The sequence below is a fragment of the Columba livia genome, chromosome 2, assembly GCF_036013475.1.
Source record: "Columba livia isolate bColLiv1 breed racing homer chromosome 2, bColLiv1.pat.W.v2, whole genome shotgun sequence".
Taxonomy (NCBI): Eukaryota; Metazoa; Chordata; class Aves; order Columbiformes; family Columbidae; genus Columba; species Columba livia.
In genome coordinates, this window is record NC_088603.1 from 52,869,387 (window position 1) to 52,887,113 (window position 17,727).

At 41.0% G+C, this 17,727-nt stretch overlaps 1 protein-coding gene across 6 annotated transcripts in view; it reads left to right on the plus strand.

Moving 5' to 3' along the window:
- Window positions 1-36: 36 nt before the first annotated feature.
- UBP1 (upstream binding protein 1) overlaps window positions 37-17,727 on the plus strand; it is a 46,546-nt gene continuing 28,855 nt past the window's right edge. For 3 of the 6 annotated variants that reach the window (XM_021288140.2, XM_013367110.2, XM_065051975.1), the window contains exons 1-2: window positions 6,148-6,424; window positions 15,690-15,841. In XM_021288140.2, the coding sequence (XP_021143815.2) occupies window positions 6,312-6,424; window positions 15,690-15,841 (265 nt within the window). In that variant the 5' untranslated portion in view covers window positions 6,148-6,311. Of the gene's footprint in view, window positions 149-6,135; window positions 6,425-15,689; window positions 15,842-17,727 lie in introns of those variants that run through there. The other 3 variants (XM_065051976.1, XM_065051974.1, XM_013367109.2) reach the window with 3 other exon arrangements.

A 17,727-nucleotide genomic window follows, 5' to 3' on the forward strand; every position in this document is an offset into this window, starting at 1 on the left:
TGTATTTGTTTTCTCTTTCCCATCACTGCAGTGACCATCTCTTAGCTGAGCACAACGCTTCATCTCATGCCAAAATGCTTTTCTGGCACAGCCAGCCTGAACATTATCACCATCACCAGTATCCCAGCACTAACAGCAGCTACCTGCGGTAAGAGAAGAACAGGGCGGGGGTGGGGGGGACGTTTCTAAATAATTATTATAATGCTAGAGCACACAAAAATACAGACTGCGGAGACTTTGCTAATCCATAAGTTCAAGCCTTCAAACAGATCTGGTGGTGACCACAGACCCTTTGAGAATTCTTTGCACCGTACAGTCACCATACTGGAGATTTACTTTACTATAGCTCCACAATTTTCACAAACCATGCCACCACACATCTGTGCTCTTAACAGCAATAGGAACATTTTACTGCTTAATATGTAATTCATAGGTGTCTTAAGTTTTTGTTTCTTTTTCAAATTACATTCACAGTCTGTTGATAAGACTCTGTTTATACAAAGTAATACAGACTTACAAATACCTTAATTTTTCACATCTACTTTGATTATCTGCTAGAGCTCAGCTGACCTGCAGGATCAGTACATGGGGCTGCTTGTCTTATCAGTCCAGGCATGCCGGCTAAATGCTTTGCATTGAAATTCTGATGCAATATATAGCTTATTGCATCAGTACATTCCTATAAGCTATGAACCTGCTTTACCTCTTCATGACTAAAATATTATTTGTGTACAGTATTCAAATTTTTCTTATAATTAAAAATGATTATGCTTTGGCAAGAGCTAAGCTCACAAATTCCAGATAATTTTGAGGTCAACTGAGTTTCAATTTATAATGTGGTTCACCCTCTGTATTAAACTTCAGCTTATTACTTTTTTGGCCAAATACAATGTATGTAAGCATAATAGTGTTCAATCATATACCTTGATATGGCTTTTCATATGTTCATAGTCTCCCATCTATTACTGTATCACATTACTTCTGCTCTTGTAGAATTTTTGAGTGGCATGTTTTTATTAGAAATGTGTAACGTTTAAGGTTTAAGAAAATAAAAGGAATTTGGGCTATATTTGGGTTCTGAAGTGTGAAATGAAGGAAACTGCAGAGAAATTTTATAAAATTGATCCATTTCAGTACAAAGGTTTGGGGTGATTTGAAATTTAGATTGGCTAACCCAAGTGTGTAGCAAACACAGCACCGTTTCTATTGACTCAAGCGGTCAACCTGAAATGAAGAACGGGCGCTGGAATTCCCTGATGCAATCCCATTCACAAGTGATGTGTACAGTTCCCAGTGCAAAACGAACAGAACAGCATGAGAAAGCAAGGACGGCAACTCACACCTCAGGTCCCCTCTTCTTCAGCCTCCATTCAGCCTAGAGGGGCTGTGTCCCCTCCGAGCTTTTCTCAGGCCCGTGCTCTCTCAGGTTCTTGTCTTTCTTCATTGCTTCCCAGTATTTGTTTCTGCTTTCCTGCCCTTATCTAAAAATCTGCCATTCGAGTCCCTCTGAAGTTACTCTTCCCACATAGTTTTGAACATCTGTCTTCAGGTATGGCCAGCAGCATGCATCTATCTGCGTTTTGGTGTTGAAATACAATGTAGCTGGGAAACTTCCATAAATTAAGGGATGTGTTTGGGAGCTAACAAGATTGGCCCTTGAGGCCCATTACCGTAAGCAAAAAGAATACAAACCAGTTCAGGCTCTAGGCTTTGGTCTGGTCATAATCATCAAGTTCCTTGGCTCTGTCTTCAGTGCTTCACCCTTAGTGAAACACCAGACTTCAGTCCCACGTCTGGACATGAGTAAGACTCAGAGAAACAGCCATCGACTTCAGGGGAGGACGCCTGCCAGCATTAGTGAACAGCAGATGGAAAAAGAAGTGTCCCAGGATCCCCTGTCCCACATCCCTGTAGAACTGTACTTAGAACACATTTATGCAGGTATTTTGTAAGATCAGGCTCCCATTGCATACTCTGTTACATCAAGCCTCCAAGTCCAGTTGCTGGGTCTGGTGACAGGGTTATGCAGAAATGGAATGGCAGGGACACAGGGAATGTCACCTGTGACAAGTTAGGCTTGTGGACTTGACCTGCTCAGAGGGTTAGAGAAGGAATTTGAGATCTCAAAATTCCACAAGGCAGGTAGAAAGTCCTGAATACTTTTCATATAGGCAAATCTTGGGAGAGAGCCAAGGAGGAAAGTCGTATATAATTCTGTGAAGCGTACAGAACCTTCTCTGTCCTGTAGCCTCTGCTCTCAGCCTTACTGATAAGCAAATATTTACAATTTAGGCACAAATTCTGCAGTCTCATCCTCAAAAAAGTCTCATGTGCCTAACTTGCAGGGCTCTGTATGGGGCTTATAGGGTCTATGTTGCAGAATAGGAATTTTATTAGGAAAAGAGCATTAAAAATGTACCATATGTACATAGGATGTGGATTTTCAACAGTTCCTATTTGGTTAAACCCACTCTAGTTTTCTGTAGAATACAGGCAGCATCAAAAGTGTGACAATTTTTCCAGACAAGACTGTTCGTTGCTCATAAAGAATAAGAACAACTTTACTTTTGCAATAGAAAATTGTATTCTTTATTTACTTAAGTGTTTAAAACAGCTTGAACTTGACTCTACTTACCCTGAGTATAAGGCAAATACGTAAGTTTAGCAAACAAATCGTCCCAAAAATTAAGATTAAAAATCAAAAAACTAGGAGAGCAACTACCATTCATACTGCAATATGCAGAATGTCAACTGTAGGCATTAAAAAAGTAATAAGTCTAGTTTAAAAAATAAAACAGAAAAATTATTATTTTCAGTGTTTCTGTTTGTAATCACTATCTGTCTAAAGATATTTTTTAACTACTTTGGCAGAAGCTGAGAACACTGCATCATAATCACAAAAATTAGAGAGCTGAGTACTTGAGCTGATTTGCAGTGAAGCTGCAACTGCAGACACTGGAGCTGGGCAGATCTGGCTGGAAAGCGGAGTTTGTGTGCGCTGCTGATCCGTGGCAGGTGATCTGAGAACAGGACCAACCAAGGAAGCTTTCCCAAAGAAAACAAACACATCGCAGGCCTGTACTTTAAAAACAACAACAAAAAAACCCCCAAACCTTTACAGAAAACTTGTTTTAAGTTAGTCAGGGATGCAAATACTGCTAAAGATATGCACTGTAATATTCATAAATTTATAGAAAAAGGCATTTTGTGCCCTAAAATAGCTAAAGATCACATCTTCAGAAATGCTGATAGTCAGTTTGCTTATCATGGACAAGCTTTACCCACCTTTTAAAGACTGAACTGCAAGAGGATGGGTCTTACTGTACCCACTCAAGATACCCTCAGCAGGGATTGGAATTTATGTCAGAAGAAAACAATCCCCAGTATAAAAATAATCATTTTATGATCTTGTAACTGCTGTGCAGCTATGTTAAGTATAGTAAGCAGATAAACCAGTTTTGTTATGCATAAATCAAATGGTATCTTGGCTTCCCTAGTCTTGCATCCTGTCTTATCTCTGTCAGAAACAGAAAGTGTACTTCTTTCCACAAACCATCACTTCCTTTTGTATCATTTGCAAAAGTGGCTTTTTAGTGCTATTTATACTACTTTATTTGTCTAAGACCCACTTTTGGTCTACAAATGTCTGCTTAGAGTAAGGTTTGAGATCTCAATTAAAACTCTGTAATTCTTCCACAGTAGGAGTTTAAGCTTCATAGCAATTACTGGAGTATGCTAAACACTGCCTACTAATATATTAACTGGACCATAAACATCCCGTAACAGTCACTGAAATTAATTAATGCCATCATTTGCATTGTTATCCACCTTCAGGAGTGCTAACAAATATTTCCATCACAATAATAAATTAGTGAATTCAGGGTATCGGTATCATCTTGTCAGGCTTAAAAGAAGTACTTTGGCTGTGGTAGTTTCAGTTCTTCTTGCTAAAAGGTGTAACTTGGAAGCTTGTGCCTGTGCCAGTCGCTTGTACACAAGCCCACGGTCTCTTCAGAATTTCCCTTTTTTAAGCTTCCTCTTACATGCAGATGAACGGTTGATGCACCCACAGACAGGCAGAGAACTCTCACAGCATTTAGAGCAGCAAAAACACCAGCACAGTTTTCTGGAGAAGCTGGCGGTTGAATCTCAACTTATAAATTGCCTTTAAAAATCGTAAATTGTGGTCCTTGTGCTTCTCTCTGGCTTTGAGGAGGTTGTATGTACACTTTGAAGAACAGCTTGTATTTTGTTAATCATTAATGAAGTTAGGGCCTTCCTGACCTGTATCTTTTGAAAAGCTTTAGAAATTGTACTTAACGTACGTAACTACATGAAAAAATATATTTTACAGTCTCAACACTTTTCTGGAGTTTGCTCACTGGATGTATCATTTTAATGGAACTTCTCGTGAATTTATTTAACAATCCTCTGAACTGTTAACATTTTGAAGTTTGTTTGAGAACCCTTTGTAACTTACCCTATAACCAGCCCTTCACTGGACTAAGTATTTTATGACCAGAGGCGTCAGGGCTAAAATCTAAAGCCCTGGCAGTTCCAGTTCTTCATTGCATCCCTCCCAGGCTTCTCCAAATTCAGTAAGAATTATTTATTAAAATCTTCGTTGCCTCTTGGATCCTGCCCTTGGAGAATATAAAATAATAACAGCATAAAATCAAGCTACTTTTGTAAATTTTACAAAATATAAATCCATATTCCAGAAAGAGGAATTTGACGCTACCTGAATGCGTCTGGATTTAACTTGGTTTGCCCCTATTAAAAGACAGAAAGGCAGACTCTGTGCGCCTCAGAACCTACAAAAGGGACTTCAGTTGCTACAAAACGGCCCAAGAAACAACTCCAGGGCCAGAAAGAAACAGAGGAGATCATAGAATGCAATGAGTTGGAAGGGACCCCCAAGGATCAAGTCCAGCTCCTGTCCCTGCACAGGACAACCCCACAGTTCACACCATGTGTCTGAGGGCTTGTCCAGTCTCTTCTTGAACACCGTCAGGCTTGGGGCCGTGACACCTCCCTGGGGAGCCTGTTCTAATGAATACTAGTTATTATTATTAGAATACTAGTAATTAATACTAATTATTAGTTAGTAATGAATACTAAGCAAAGAAAATTCTGTATGGTCAGTGCACTTTTCGCCTTACCACAGGGCAGACGCCATTTAACCTGAAAGACGCCATTAACAGCTCTACTTGTCGTCTGTCCCTTCACAGCAGCTTCCTCCTAGCGACCCGCCGATAAAAGCGTTCAGACCCTCTACGTTCCACCATTGCCGGGTGAGCCCCGCCCGCATTTGGGGACTCGCTTTTCTTCTAACACAGCTGGAGACCTGGAAGCCCCGGATGTTGCTCCCATGAAACAGCGCGTGCTTAGAGCGTGTGTGAGGTAGCGCACGAGACATAAAACGTTAAGTACTTTCGGGTCTTGTCTGTTCCTTCTGTCTCTGCATCGACAGCACCAGCGACTGTCAGTCAGCCCGCCGCGCTCCACTACTTCCGTTTCCGGGGGTGCTCCCAGCATGCCGCGGGGTTGGGGGGGGGGGGGGGGAACGGGGACGGGACCCTCCGGCCCTGGGGCGGGGCTCCGGGGGCTGTCACCCGGTGACGTCGCCTCACGTGAGGAGGTGCCCGCTCATTGGCTACGCTTTCCCGTCGCCCTTCCCCACCCTCCTGTGGTTGGGCTCTCTGGAGGAGGCCGGCCAATCGGCGGCTCCCGCGCGGGAAAGCCCAGCCCCGGCAGCCACTCAGGGGGTGGAAGTAGCCGCCATGTTGGCGTGAGCGGCGGCGCTGCGCGCGAGCGGGGGCACGCCGGGGCGGCGCGCGGCTCCCGCGGGGAGGCCCCAGGGGCGGCCCTTACAGCCGCGTGCGGCGGGTGCCCGCGCTGCCGCCGCCGCCGCCTCCCGCCCCCTCCCGCCCCCGGCGAATGATGCGGCGGGAGGCGCCGCTGGGCTGCGTCGGAGCTCGGGCGGTGGCAGAAGCAGAGGCGGCCCTGGGCAGCGTCCGGTCGGCGGCGGCCGCCCGGTCCCCAGCCCCCCGCGGCGGCCGGGCGAGCGCAGGATGCTGAGAGCGACCCCGCGCCCTGGTCGCGCCGCGGGGAGAGGGCCCCCCCGGGGCTGAACGCGGACCCCCTCCCTTCCCCCCTCGCACCCCCGCACGTCTCCCCCTCCCCCCGCCTCCTTCAGCCCTTCGGCCTCTCCCGGCGCCGCCTCCCGGTGGAGCAGCGGCGGCGGCTCCGGGGCTGAGCGGCCCCTCCCCGTCCGGCTCCTCCCGCGGGAGCGCGGGGGGCGGTGGAAGATGGCGTGGGTGCTGAAGATGGATGAAGTGATCGAGTCCGGGCTGGTGCACGACTTCGACGCCAGCCTCTCCGGTATCGGGCAGGAGCTGGGAGCCGGTGCCTACAGCATGAGGTAACTCCTCGCCTCAGGAACGCGGTCAGGGCAGCGCTGGGCGCCGCCTCCACACTGGCCCCTCGGGCCGCCCTGCCCGTGCTGCTGCGCGGGAAGGAGCCGGGGCCTCCCCCCTCCTTCCCTTCGTTTCCACCCTCCTTTTTTTCCTAATTCCTCCGGTTCCTGGGGGCTCTTCCCGAGGAGCGCGCACGTGGCGGCGGCCGGCCCGGGGTCTCCCGGTAGCCGCCGCCTCTTCCCCGGTACCGGCTGCCGCCCGCTCCTCATGGCGGGAGCGGGCTGCCCCCTCCCTCTGCTGGCAGCCGGCCTGCTGCTCGGGCTTTTGCCGTGCGTGTATCGTCTCCACGGTAAAAATGGCATTCCTCGGTCCTCTAGGCTACGTAACGGGACCCCGTGTGTCAGGCGATGATCATCTTCTGTTCGGCGAATATAATTCTGGTTCATAATAAACAACAACAGCTGTTTTCGCTAACGGTTGGAGGAATTTTCCTTCTCGTTGTGGTAGTTAATAGGCCAGTAGTGTGGTTGTACTTTAATCAGCCTGCTTATTCCTTCATATTTTGGTGTAGTATGTGTCTTTAGTGACGTTTGCTTTTTTATTTTCCTTTTCCTGCCATGTAGCTCTTTCTGTTCTTAATCAACTTGGCAGTATCTTTACCTTTTGATACTTTTCCAGGTTTTGCAGTAAAAGTGTTTAAATAGCTTTTGCGTGTGCTTTTTCGAAGTTAAGATAAAACTATGCTTGTTTGAAATAAGTATACTTTATCTCAGTTATGGGCAGAACGTGTAGATTCCTGAGTGGCTTAGTATAGTGAAGAAGGGAAACTGCTTTGAAGGCATTGGGAGACATTTTAGTCTGAGGTTTTTAACAATATTAGTTAGTATTTTGAGAGTCTGGAGAAGAACAGCACTGGAATTTGATAGCTTTGATGGCCTAGCCTATGTGGAAGACACGTTTGCTCAGAGTTACCTGAAACTTGAAAGCCACCACGAGTTTTGGCTGGTTTATATATATATGTGTGTGTGTGTATATATATATATATATATATAAAGTAGTGCTTCCCAGGTGAAGTGTTGGAATGACAGTATATTTGTTCAAAGTTATAAATAAAAGAGTTTTAGCTGAATAGAAATGTTGACCCTTTTGCTAGTGTTTGGGATTGTGAGCTCAGCAGTTTTATGGTGGGATATGTATTTGATGGAGTTTTTGTTTTGTTTGGGGTTTGATTTTTATATATATATATATATGTGTGTGTGTGTGTATATATATATTTAATTAAAAATAACTTTGAGAACTTGGCAGTTCAGACAGCAAGGTGTTTCACCTCTCCTCATGATAATACTCCTGATTTTATATTCAGCTCGTCTGGATTTTATTCCACACTAACATTGTTCATAACTTTAATCTCAGAACACACAAAGGGATCACCTTTTAGCAGTTAGCGTTTGCTGGACTCAGTGATTTCAGCAAGTATGTTACTGATTTTGTGTTGCTTATATTTCTCCTTTAAGGAAATCATGCCCTTTCAAGTGATGTGAGAGGGGAAAACTAAGACAAGTGGTGTAGCATGAAGACCAAAGATGTTAATTGTCACTGTTTTGTGTGCCAGTAGAAGCTAATTACTGGTCACTTAAAAAAAAAATTATAGAAGAAAGAGAAATGTTCTCCAGAGGAGAATGCTAGGAGAGGTCCCCAAGCTATATGCCCCTGCATTTTATTAGGAAGACCTGCACATAAACTTTTTACCTATTAGGGTGGTATATAACAGAGTTGGTGCTTCTGAAGTTGACGATCGATCAATGCCCTGAAGTTGAATATATGGCATTATACCTGTGTTTATTCTTATTAAGAAATCTGCTCATATCCATTGTCCAGTAGCTGTACTTTCTTTAAAAGGAAGCTGACCGGACAAAATTTCTCTGCAGATTCACATGGTTTTAAATAGTTCTCGAAATTTCCATAACGTTTTGAAGCCTGGTTTTTCTGATTGCTGTTCTAATGTCTTTTGATGCCTATAAACACAAAATTCTATTCAACTGATAGCAATTATGGTCAGATGTGTCAACCCCCTTCAAAAACCTACCTAAAAACATAGTACCTTTAGTGATGGTGACTTTTGAGTATCACACAGGTAACTTCAGTTGGTCATGGTGCTGTTGTATAGATTTAAGACTGTCACAGTGTTTAAATCTGTCATCTATTGTAACACATTTTTGGGACCATTGATTGTTGCTACGAACTGTTAAAAAATGGAGACTTTCATTGAAAAGATAAGTTTCAGAAGTGCCTGCCATTTCTCTAGCAGACGCCATTTTTCATGTAATGAATTATTTGATTAATTAATTAATTAAAGTTAACCTAATTGAGCATTAATATAAGGACAAGTACCTTAATAGCTGAATGTTTATGTGTGATTTGAAAGCTTAGTATATGGATTTGTTTCAATGCTTTCAAATCCAATGGCATTTGTAGTGTTAAAATTGAAGTATGTCATTGGGGAACTTGATGATTATTTCAGAGGTTGCTATTTTGGTATGCATTTTTAGATTAAAACCTGAGGTTTATTAAACTAAATTGAAAAAGACGACTCTTGGTTCCAAAATGGGAAAGTCTGTATAAAAGACTGCATGAAAATACATCTAGACAATCCTCCATTTTTGGAGAATCAGGTTGGTTTGGCTCTGCTGCATCTCCCAAACAGCTGGAGTGTCTTTGGAGAATGGAGCTGGCTGCTGCCTTGGTTGTAAAGATCAGAGCAGTCAGTTGTGCTTCCTCACTGGGCTGCCAGAGCCTGGGATGGTGATGGAGTTTTGTGTGGCAACTGTCTTCCAAAGTTTAGGCTAAAGTAACCATGAAGGTGGTCTGTTAGGATTTGGGGAATCATTGTCTTACTATAGAATGCACAGCTTTGTTTTGAAATGGAGAGACAACTTTCGGGTACCTGACAAACTTTTTTTTTTGGCTTCTGATGAACGTGATACAGTCGTGGCAGTTACTGTCTTAACTTCATAGTCGCTGTGCAAAGATTAAAAAAATGAGGTTATCTTGTTCAGGGCTTGTTTTCTTTGTGGCTACTGTTACTTTCTGACAGACAAAATGACTGTTTATGCTTCCCCTGATGCATCTTACTCTTTTGAGAATGTGCTACTGTCTGTGTTGGGTTTTTTTTCAGAGGAGCGCTTACTTAAGGTATCCTCAGATTTTTTCTTTTCTATTTTAAGCTCTACACAGTACTTTCTGTGGAATATATTAAAAAAAAGTTTCTGTTGCAGTGGTCTGTGCTATTTTTATGTATTACGCTGTAGAAAAAGAAAATTCACTAACATCTAGACTCTGTGAAATGAAATTTTATGTACTGATTAGAATTGGACCTTGATTCTTTGTGTACGCACGCAAATATGTAAATACCTGCTAGGAAATCGACATTTAAGGAAAAAGACAATCCACAAACCTAAACCTCTTCCCGTTGTTACCACAGATAAAACATGTTGAAAAATAAACCTCATGTTCTAGATCACTGACACTGTTTTGTGGGGGTTTGTTGGTTTTTTTTGTTTTGTTTTTGTCTTCAAGTTGAATGTGTGATTGTGTTTCAAGACATCAAGCAGACCAGTTAAATTCTTAAGGGAAAGATTTTTTCAGGTTGCATAACTATCTTCTCTGTTCCCATGTCACCTCCCATGGTGGACAGGTGTGTGGGATTTGAGAGCAGGACAGCAGGTTTACCCTGATTTATGCTTTCTGTGTTACTTCCACTTAGGAGCAATCTGTACTGTAGCTGCTGCAAATTAGAGTAGCTGCCGGACATCCCTGTGTTGAAGGAGTAGATGGAGAACTGTGGATCTGTCCTTGTGAACAAATACTATTTTTAAAACTTTTCCTTGGTACCTTCAAGAGCTTAGGAAGACAGAGGTTTTGATTATGAGAATTTTGTTCTTTCTTTTATTGATTGCTTTTTGTATTTTGTGCCAGGCTTGCAATAAGTTGAGGCCTTTAACCAGTTTCTATATGATGTGTTGTAGGAATCCCACTAACAGCATTACATTTGCACCTGTTTTCTTATTCATGTTGCACTTGACAGCTGCTTCAGAGAAAGTTGTTCCCCAGAAGCTACTTTCAGTGGTTTCATCCTGCATCAGACTGGGCTTTTTGTGGATACAGCAAAAGTGTTAAGAAGTATCAGCTCTCCCATTTTTTACATTTTCCTGTGACTTGTTGAGGCCTCTTAACAGTGCAGAGCTTGGCTTTGACATCATAATTAATTCAAAAATGTCTTGAGAAGCATTTTTCTCAAGGTATTTGTCCTTGTAAACCATGCTGTAAAGTTTCAAAAGACCTGGATGTTCTCAAATGCTGTAGTACTCACACCCAAAAGTATACAATCCAGAAGACAGATAAGACAGATGATTGATGGAATGCCACTTTGAATTTTGATCACATTCTAGTTCCTGTTCTTGTAAGGACAGGAGGTTCTTTGTTTATCTCGTGACCCTGTTATTATTCGTCAGGTTTGTGGGTTTTTTAAGTGCATCAGAAGAAGTGTTGGAAAAAAAGGTTTTAAATTTGGAAGGAAGGTGATTTTGTAACTGACACACACTTCACAAGCATGGGAAGAGGATAACTTGCATCTTTATTGGTCTTTTTGTACTATGCTCATGTAGGCTACATAACATAGGGTGGCTATCACATGTGATCCATCCCACTGGAAGCTTTGATTCAAGTGTTAACATGCACCTTGCTCCCTTTTCTAAGCTTTCCTGCTCTTGTATGGTGAAATTTCATTTATGCACTTCTGTAGCATATCTTGCCAAGATTGCGTGTTGGAGATGCGCTTACTTTTGGTGTGTAATGGAGACTGTTTCTGTTTGTTTTTTTCTGGGAAAATTTTCTTCTCCCTCTAGGAAGAAAGAATGCTTTCTGTTGAATGCTTTAGATAATGAATTGTAAGGGACTGAGATAAGACTTCTCTTACTGGAGCTAATAGTTTCAAAAATTTGGTCTCAGAGTTCCTTCCATCAGGAGAGTAAACCCGGATAGGTCGAGAAGTCTTAACAAAAGATGGTACTTCTTCTTCAAAACATTGCTATTCCTTTACCCCTCGGCTTGCTTGTAGTAGTCCGAAGTTCACATAGATGAGACAAGTGAAGTAAGATAGTCTTACTTCACAAGATAAAAAGTTATTAGTGGCAGTAATAGAACAGAATCAGTCTCTTGAAGCTCTTTTCTCCTGGAGCCTGAAATAATTTCAATGGTAGCTATTTTGGAAAACTTATTTTTCCTCCATCTGGGCAACTTTGCCAGTGGGTGCTTCAGTTTAGGCGACAGTTACTTTGCTGTGTTAAGTAATCCAAGCAAAGCTGGCAGTAGAAGTGCCTGTCAGTAATCTGCCTTGGCCAGCGAAAATCAAATTTCACCAGGTGAGTAGGAAAATGACTAAAGGATGCTAAAGTAGACATGACCACGGAGGCTGCCAGTGATGTACTGAGGGGCACATAATTTGCACTGCCAGGCTTTGGCTCATTATAAATGCGGAAATTGTATCTGGGGTCTGAGGAAGAAAAGTGAGAACTGAGAAGGCTGACCTACTCTCCTGTGTGCTGTTGTTGTTGTTGTTGGGTCTTATAATAGACTCAGTATAAAATTAGAGGTGGTAAAACTACTGTCATTTAGGATCTCTGTAGCTTATAGGAATATGATTTAGATAATAGCATATATTATATGCAGTTTATTACTTATGAGATACTGTTATTCAGTGTAAGTAAAGAGGACTGCTATAAATATTAAATTTCTGTTCCTTGTTAGTTTCCTACTTTGAATTGTGAGTACACCTGGCACCTTTTCTTCAGCTGTGCTGTGAGCAATGAGTTTTATGTTGTAGAAAATGCATGTGACTGTGAAATTTAGATAGTCCCTATTTGAACTGATGTAAGGATAAACAGTAGGGGAGTTTGGCTTCAGAGAACTATGAGGAATGTATTTTTGTGTTCCTCAAAGCTGCATGTTCCTAAGGATTTCCTTCCTATGTAAATTTAGACATTAGCAATTTCTTACCTGATTCTTACATCCTTGTTACTGCCAGTCTTGAGGAGGGAAATGGGCTTAATTCATTATGCCTGCCCTCAAGTCCTGCTTGGTAGGATGGGGGTTTCTCTGCAGTAATATATTTACCACCTGCTTTTACCACCCTCAGTTGTGTAGCTGTGTGTTAGGCCATGGTATGTATGAACTGATAGAGATCCCAAAATGGCTCAGGAAAATGTTCTGTAGAGGGGAAGAGTAGGGAGGGAGCAGCTCACCTGGCAGAATTCTTTATGTTGGTGCTGCCCAGAAGACCTTTTGTGTTGCTGAACCACGGGTTCACGGGTATCAAATAAAACGGGTCATCCTCTGTTGCTGTACAGTGATGACTGAAGGATAGATCAGTCACTTCGTAGCATCTTCCTTGTTGAAAGTCAGAAAAGATACATTATTAAAAAAAAACAAACCAAAACAAACAACAACAAAAAACCACAACAAACTAATTAATAGGTGGTTCTAAATCAGTTAACACTTCTTTATCACTTTAAAATCTTAAATACTTTGTTCATACCTCATTGATTTTTTTTTCCTTAATTGCCTGCAGCTTTTATCTGTTTTAAGATGGGAATGAGTGTATGTGAAAACAGTGAAATTTCATTTCTTATGAGGGAACAAATCAAAATGTTATTTAAAGATGGTCTAAGAAGAAGTTTTAAATTGCACTGGTTTCTCTTTGCCTTTGACATGTACTAGTACCCAGAAGACTTTAATTTGTAAGAAAAATCTGTGTTTTCATCTGGGAAAATAAATGAATATTCTTACGTTTGCCATGTGCTATTTGCTGGAGTGTCTTTTTTTTTTTTTTAGTGGTGGCATTTAAGAATGTGCATTATGCTCTGTTTTACAGCTAAATTGTAGGGTTGGGAAGTCGGATATATATATATATTTTTTCTTTCCTCCTTCCACAGTGGCAGTTAGTCATTACCACTTCAGAAGTATTAGCAAAAGCAGGTTTAAAGCTGGCTGAATTTGTCTTCCTTTTGTATCGGTTGGCTTCCAGTGCCTTGTCTGTTTATTTAACTAGTTCATTAACCATGGCACATGTTCTTAAGCCAGAACAGATGCATTTTTGTCTTTAGATAGTGGGTGGAAAATGAAGGCTTGAAAGATACTTATTCATAAAAACAAAAATACTTCTCTTTTTAATCTTGCATGTTATGTGAAAGCAAGTGCTGCAGAACTTAGTCGAGAGTTATTGGTCACTTATTTGGTGTCATACTATGCGTGTCTTCTTTGTTGCACTTCGACTCTTATGTGTGTGTTTTAAACATTGTTATTGTTTCCCTGTTCTTTCTGTTTTAAAGTTCCTCTTCATAAAAACAGTAATTTGTGTTTTAAGGGCCAAAGTGTGTGCAGAGTGTGGGTTCCAAGTGTCGAAGTCCTGTCTTGGGAGGATGCTTCTCGGCTTGTCACAGTGCTCCCTCTTGTGTTGGGCTGCCCTTCTGCCTGACATCAAGGCATCAAGCAGTAGTCGTTTCTTCTGAGTCATTCTCAAGTAGCAGTCCACCAGTCTATGAAGTTTTCTGTCCTACCTCTGGATATAATGCTCCTTTTGTCTATATTTAAGAGTGCCTGCTTCTCCTAAGTGGTATTTCACATTATTGTTATTCATAGCTAGTTACGGAATACAGCCTCCTCTGGGCCCTGCTTTGGAGAGCTGGCATCAGAAGTAGCTACAGTAGCATTCAGCAGATGTGTACAGCCTTTTTGGACAGTATCCTGTCTTGTCCTGCTTTTCATGCCTGTTCGTAGCATCTCCTGTGGTTTCTTCCTAGTGGAAAGGAACCTGCATGGGTATCTTTTTTTTTTTTAAATTTTATTTTATTCTAGTTGTTGGGGAGAGAGTCTATGGTCTCTACCAGGTATAGACAAACTACTTAGACTTTTTCACTGTTCATAAGTATTTCCTCTTTCAGGTCAATATAGCTTCTGCCAGGTAGCCAGCTGATTGGACTATGATGTGGCTGGTTTTTACTGTATGTGCCACATACTCTGAAAGAAAAACTGGGGTGCCCCAGCTGCACTCCTCATACCTAGTACTTACATAGGTCAAGTCTAGACTGTAATTTCCCATGATACAAAAATATTGGCTGTAATTTCACTTTTTAAACTTTTTTATGATACTGATATTTTTTAAATTTTCCAGATATGAGCTGGCATTCAAGAGAAACTACAGAGTTGTCTTTAAATAAAGTAAGCTCTCACAGAAACAAGGACCAACAAAAAAAGATTTTACTTGAAAAATTTTAGGGTACAAAGTATAGTGTAATACAGATGAGACAATTTTAATTCTTTTATGAAAATATATTAAATCTATGTGATCAGTGCAAGAGAAAACATACATGTAGATTAAAACCTGAATCAACAGATGAGGTTGTGTGAGAAATCTTACTTCAGTTTAGATACTAATTTTCAAGGAAAGTTTCATGGATCTGCAGATAAGAATTTAATCATGAATAAAAATTCGGTGCTAGAAAAATACTAGCTTTGAACAGAACTCACTGATCTCTTTGAAGTTTTATTTATGAAGAATTACTGTAAACAAGGAATACAGAATATTTATTTGTGTAGAAAGCAGGTGTAGTTTTGGTTGTGGTGAAGCCATCTCTCTTACTGTGACCTGTGGACAGCATGGATTGCTCTTTACTGATCAGAAACTTCCCAGTTCCAGAGTTTTTCTGGTGGTCTTATGCCTCTAAATGAAGTGAATCTTGGTATATACTTTCTATAACTTATGTTTTGTGAATCTGCTGCTTAATAATTTTTGTGCTATTCAGTGTGCTAAAGCCTAAGGAAAGTTGAGATTGAAAATTAGTAGGTTAGATATAATTATACTTTGGGGAATATATTATTTTGAAGAAGGAAGTAAATGCATTGCTCCTAGCTGCATGTGTATTAGGCAAGTTTGCCTGTGTTGACAGGTGTATAGTTAAGAGTAAATGGAGTCAAAAACTGAAGGTTAAGTTCTGAGAAGATCAGCACAACTTTATTTTTTGTCTGCTTAGGTCCCAGAGCATTGTTTATGTATCCTAGCCTAAAATTTTGGTGTTTTAGATTCTGCTCACACTGGTTTCACTAATAAGCTCAGAGGGACACTGTGTTTTTTTAAATCACAAAAAACTCTTTTTCTTTAACTTCAGCCAGAACAGGGCCAACAGTCTTACAAACTTATTTGTTTATTCTTTTCAGCGATGTTTTGGCACTGCCTATCTTCAAACAGGAAGATTCCAGCCTTCCACAAGAAAATGAGACCAAACATCCACCCTTCCAGTATGTTATGTGTGCTGCAACATCCCCAGCAGTAAAATTATATGATGAAACTCTTACATACTTGAATCAAGGTTGGTATACATATGTTGCAGGCATAACTATAGTGAATGTAGCTTGTGGTGCAAGTCGAAAACTGAAATTGTATTTTGTATTTTTATATATGTGGGTACACCCAAAATAAGTGCATGTCAAAAATGAGGTTGGATACCATAGTAGTGGTCTTGTTTTGTCCAACTTGCAGACTCATAGTCTGTCATAACTTCCTCTTTAGAGTGTGGTGCATTATGTGATTTTGTTTGTTTGTTTTTGGTTCTATCCTGTTCTGTGTGTTATGCCTCCCTCTCCTCCACCTTCTCCAGTAAAATCAAGCCAACAGAGCTAATAGGAGACAAACTTCAGATAGTAATAGGTTAAAATGTTTAAGACAACTTTTCCATTCCTATTTAAACTTTATGGATAACAGCAAGTTAATTGGATTATATTTGCATAAGATACAAACATCTCCAGAAAATCATAATAGATGTTAAAATGTCAATCCCTAAACACAAGTGTGGCACAACAGAGGACACTGTAATCGCTCTCAAATTAGCTATACATACCTGTCCATAAGAGTATTATGTTTGAAACATACACACATGTGCAGCTACCTTTGTAGTTACCTATGGAGTTTGTTTGTATTTCACTATTGTCTCTCTATATTTATGAAAAGGTCCTTTCCTACCCAAACTGTTCTATGATTCATGTGAGTCTTGTGGCTTTTTCCTCATAGCCTGGGGTTGATTTGCATGAAAATTTGTTTTTCCTTTTCCAGAGGGCACTGACTACTGGGTGATATAACCTGAATGTTTTCGTTGCTATGTGATAAAACTTCCCTCACCTCTGGAAATGACATTGGTGTCCTACGTTTAATCAGCTAGTATTCTGAACTCAAAACCATTTATCATTTGTTTTGAATCATACCAATGGCTTTGTACACTGCCACCTCCCCTGGCTCTAATGCTCTAGGATCACTGTTTCTAGATTTAGTTGTGGTTTTTCTTTTCTTTGTGGACTTCACCACATCTCTTAAAAGGTAGCACTGTAATTAGAAGACACAGTCCTGCAGCATAGTTTGTGTGAAAAATACAAACAATTTTTTAAAATCATGTTCACCATTTCTTTTCCATATCCTACCATGCTTTGATACAATTGATCTTCTTAGCTCATGAGCTTATCTGAGCATGGGTTGCTTTAGTGGGCAGTTTGCTGGAGGACACAGATAAAAGTATGTATTGGTGAATTTTCCTTGGTCTTTGCAAGCTATTAATTGATTTATTAGGTTGTAGAATTTGTATATTTTACAATGTGTTTTCTTGATAGGATGCCCTTTTTGCCTAAGTTGCAATGCTTCTGGTACTGTGTGAGCTTTGTTGATGCATTTCATACCTGTGTGCTGGGGCCTCACAATCTGTGAGAGCAGATTGTATCTAATTTGATACTGTCATGATGAGACAGCATCATTTTCAGCTTTCTGTGTGAATAAAGCTGCTAAGTGCTTCATCTTGCCAGTATCCAATCTTATCTAAAAATGCTTTAAACATTACTTGACTCTTCTGCTAATGAGGATAATAGAAGGTCTTTAAGTGATTTGCAGTTTCTTAGAAACACGTGGTCACATAGTTCAGCCATTTGCTTAGTCAGGTTTATTTTGTACCACTTTTTGTACCTTGAATGCTCTCTTCAGGAGAAAAAAAGTACAATTGCGGCAGAGTGCTTTGTCAAAAATTTAAGTTTTATAAACTTCTTACTCTGTAGAAATATACTTTGTTTTCTTCAGTGCCAGAATCCAACCTCCCTGACCAAACACGAAGCCTGAAGGCGACCTCAGTGTACTAGGCAACCAGGACAGGGCGACAAACTGAAGGAAGAAAGTGTTTGCTATCCCTGCCTTGAGAAGAGCTTGCCATTTAAGTGACAG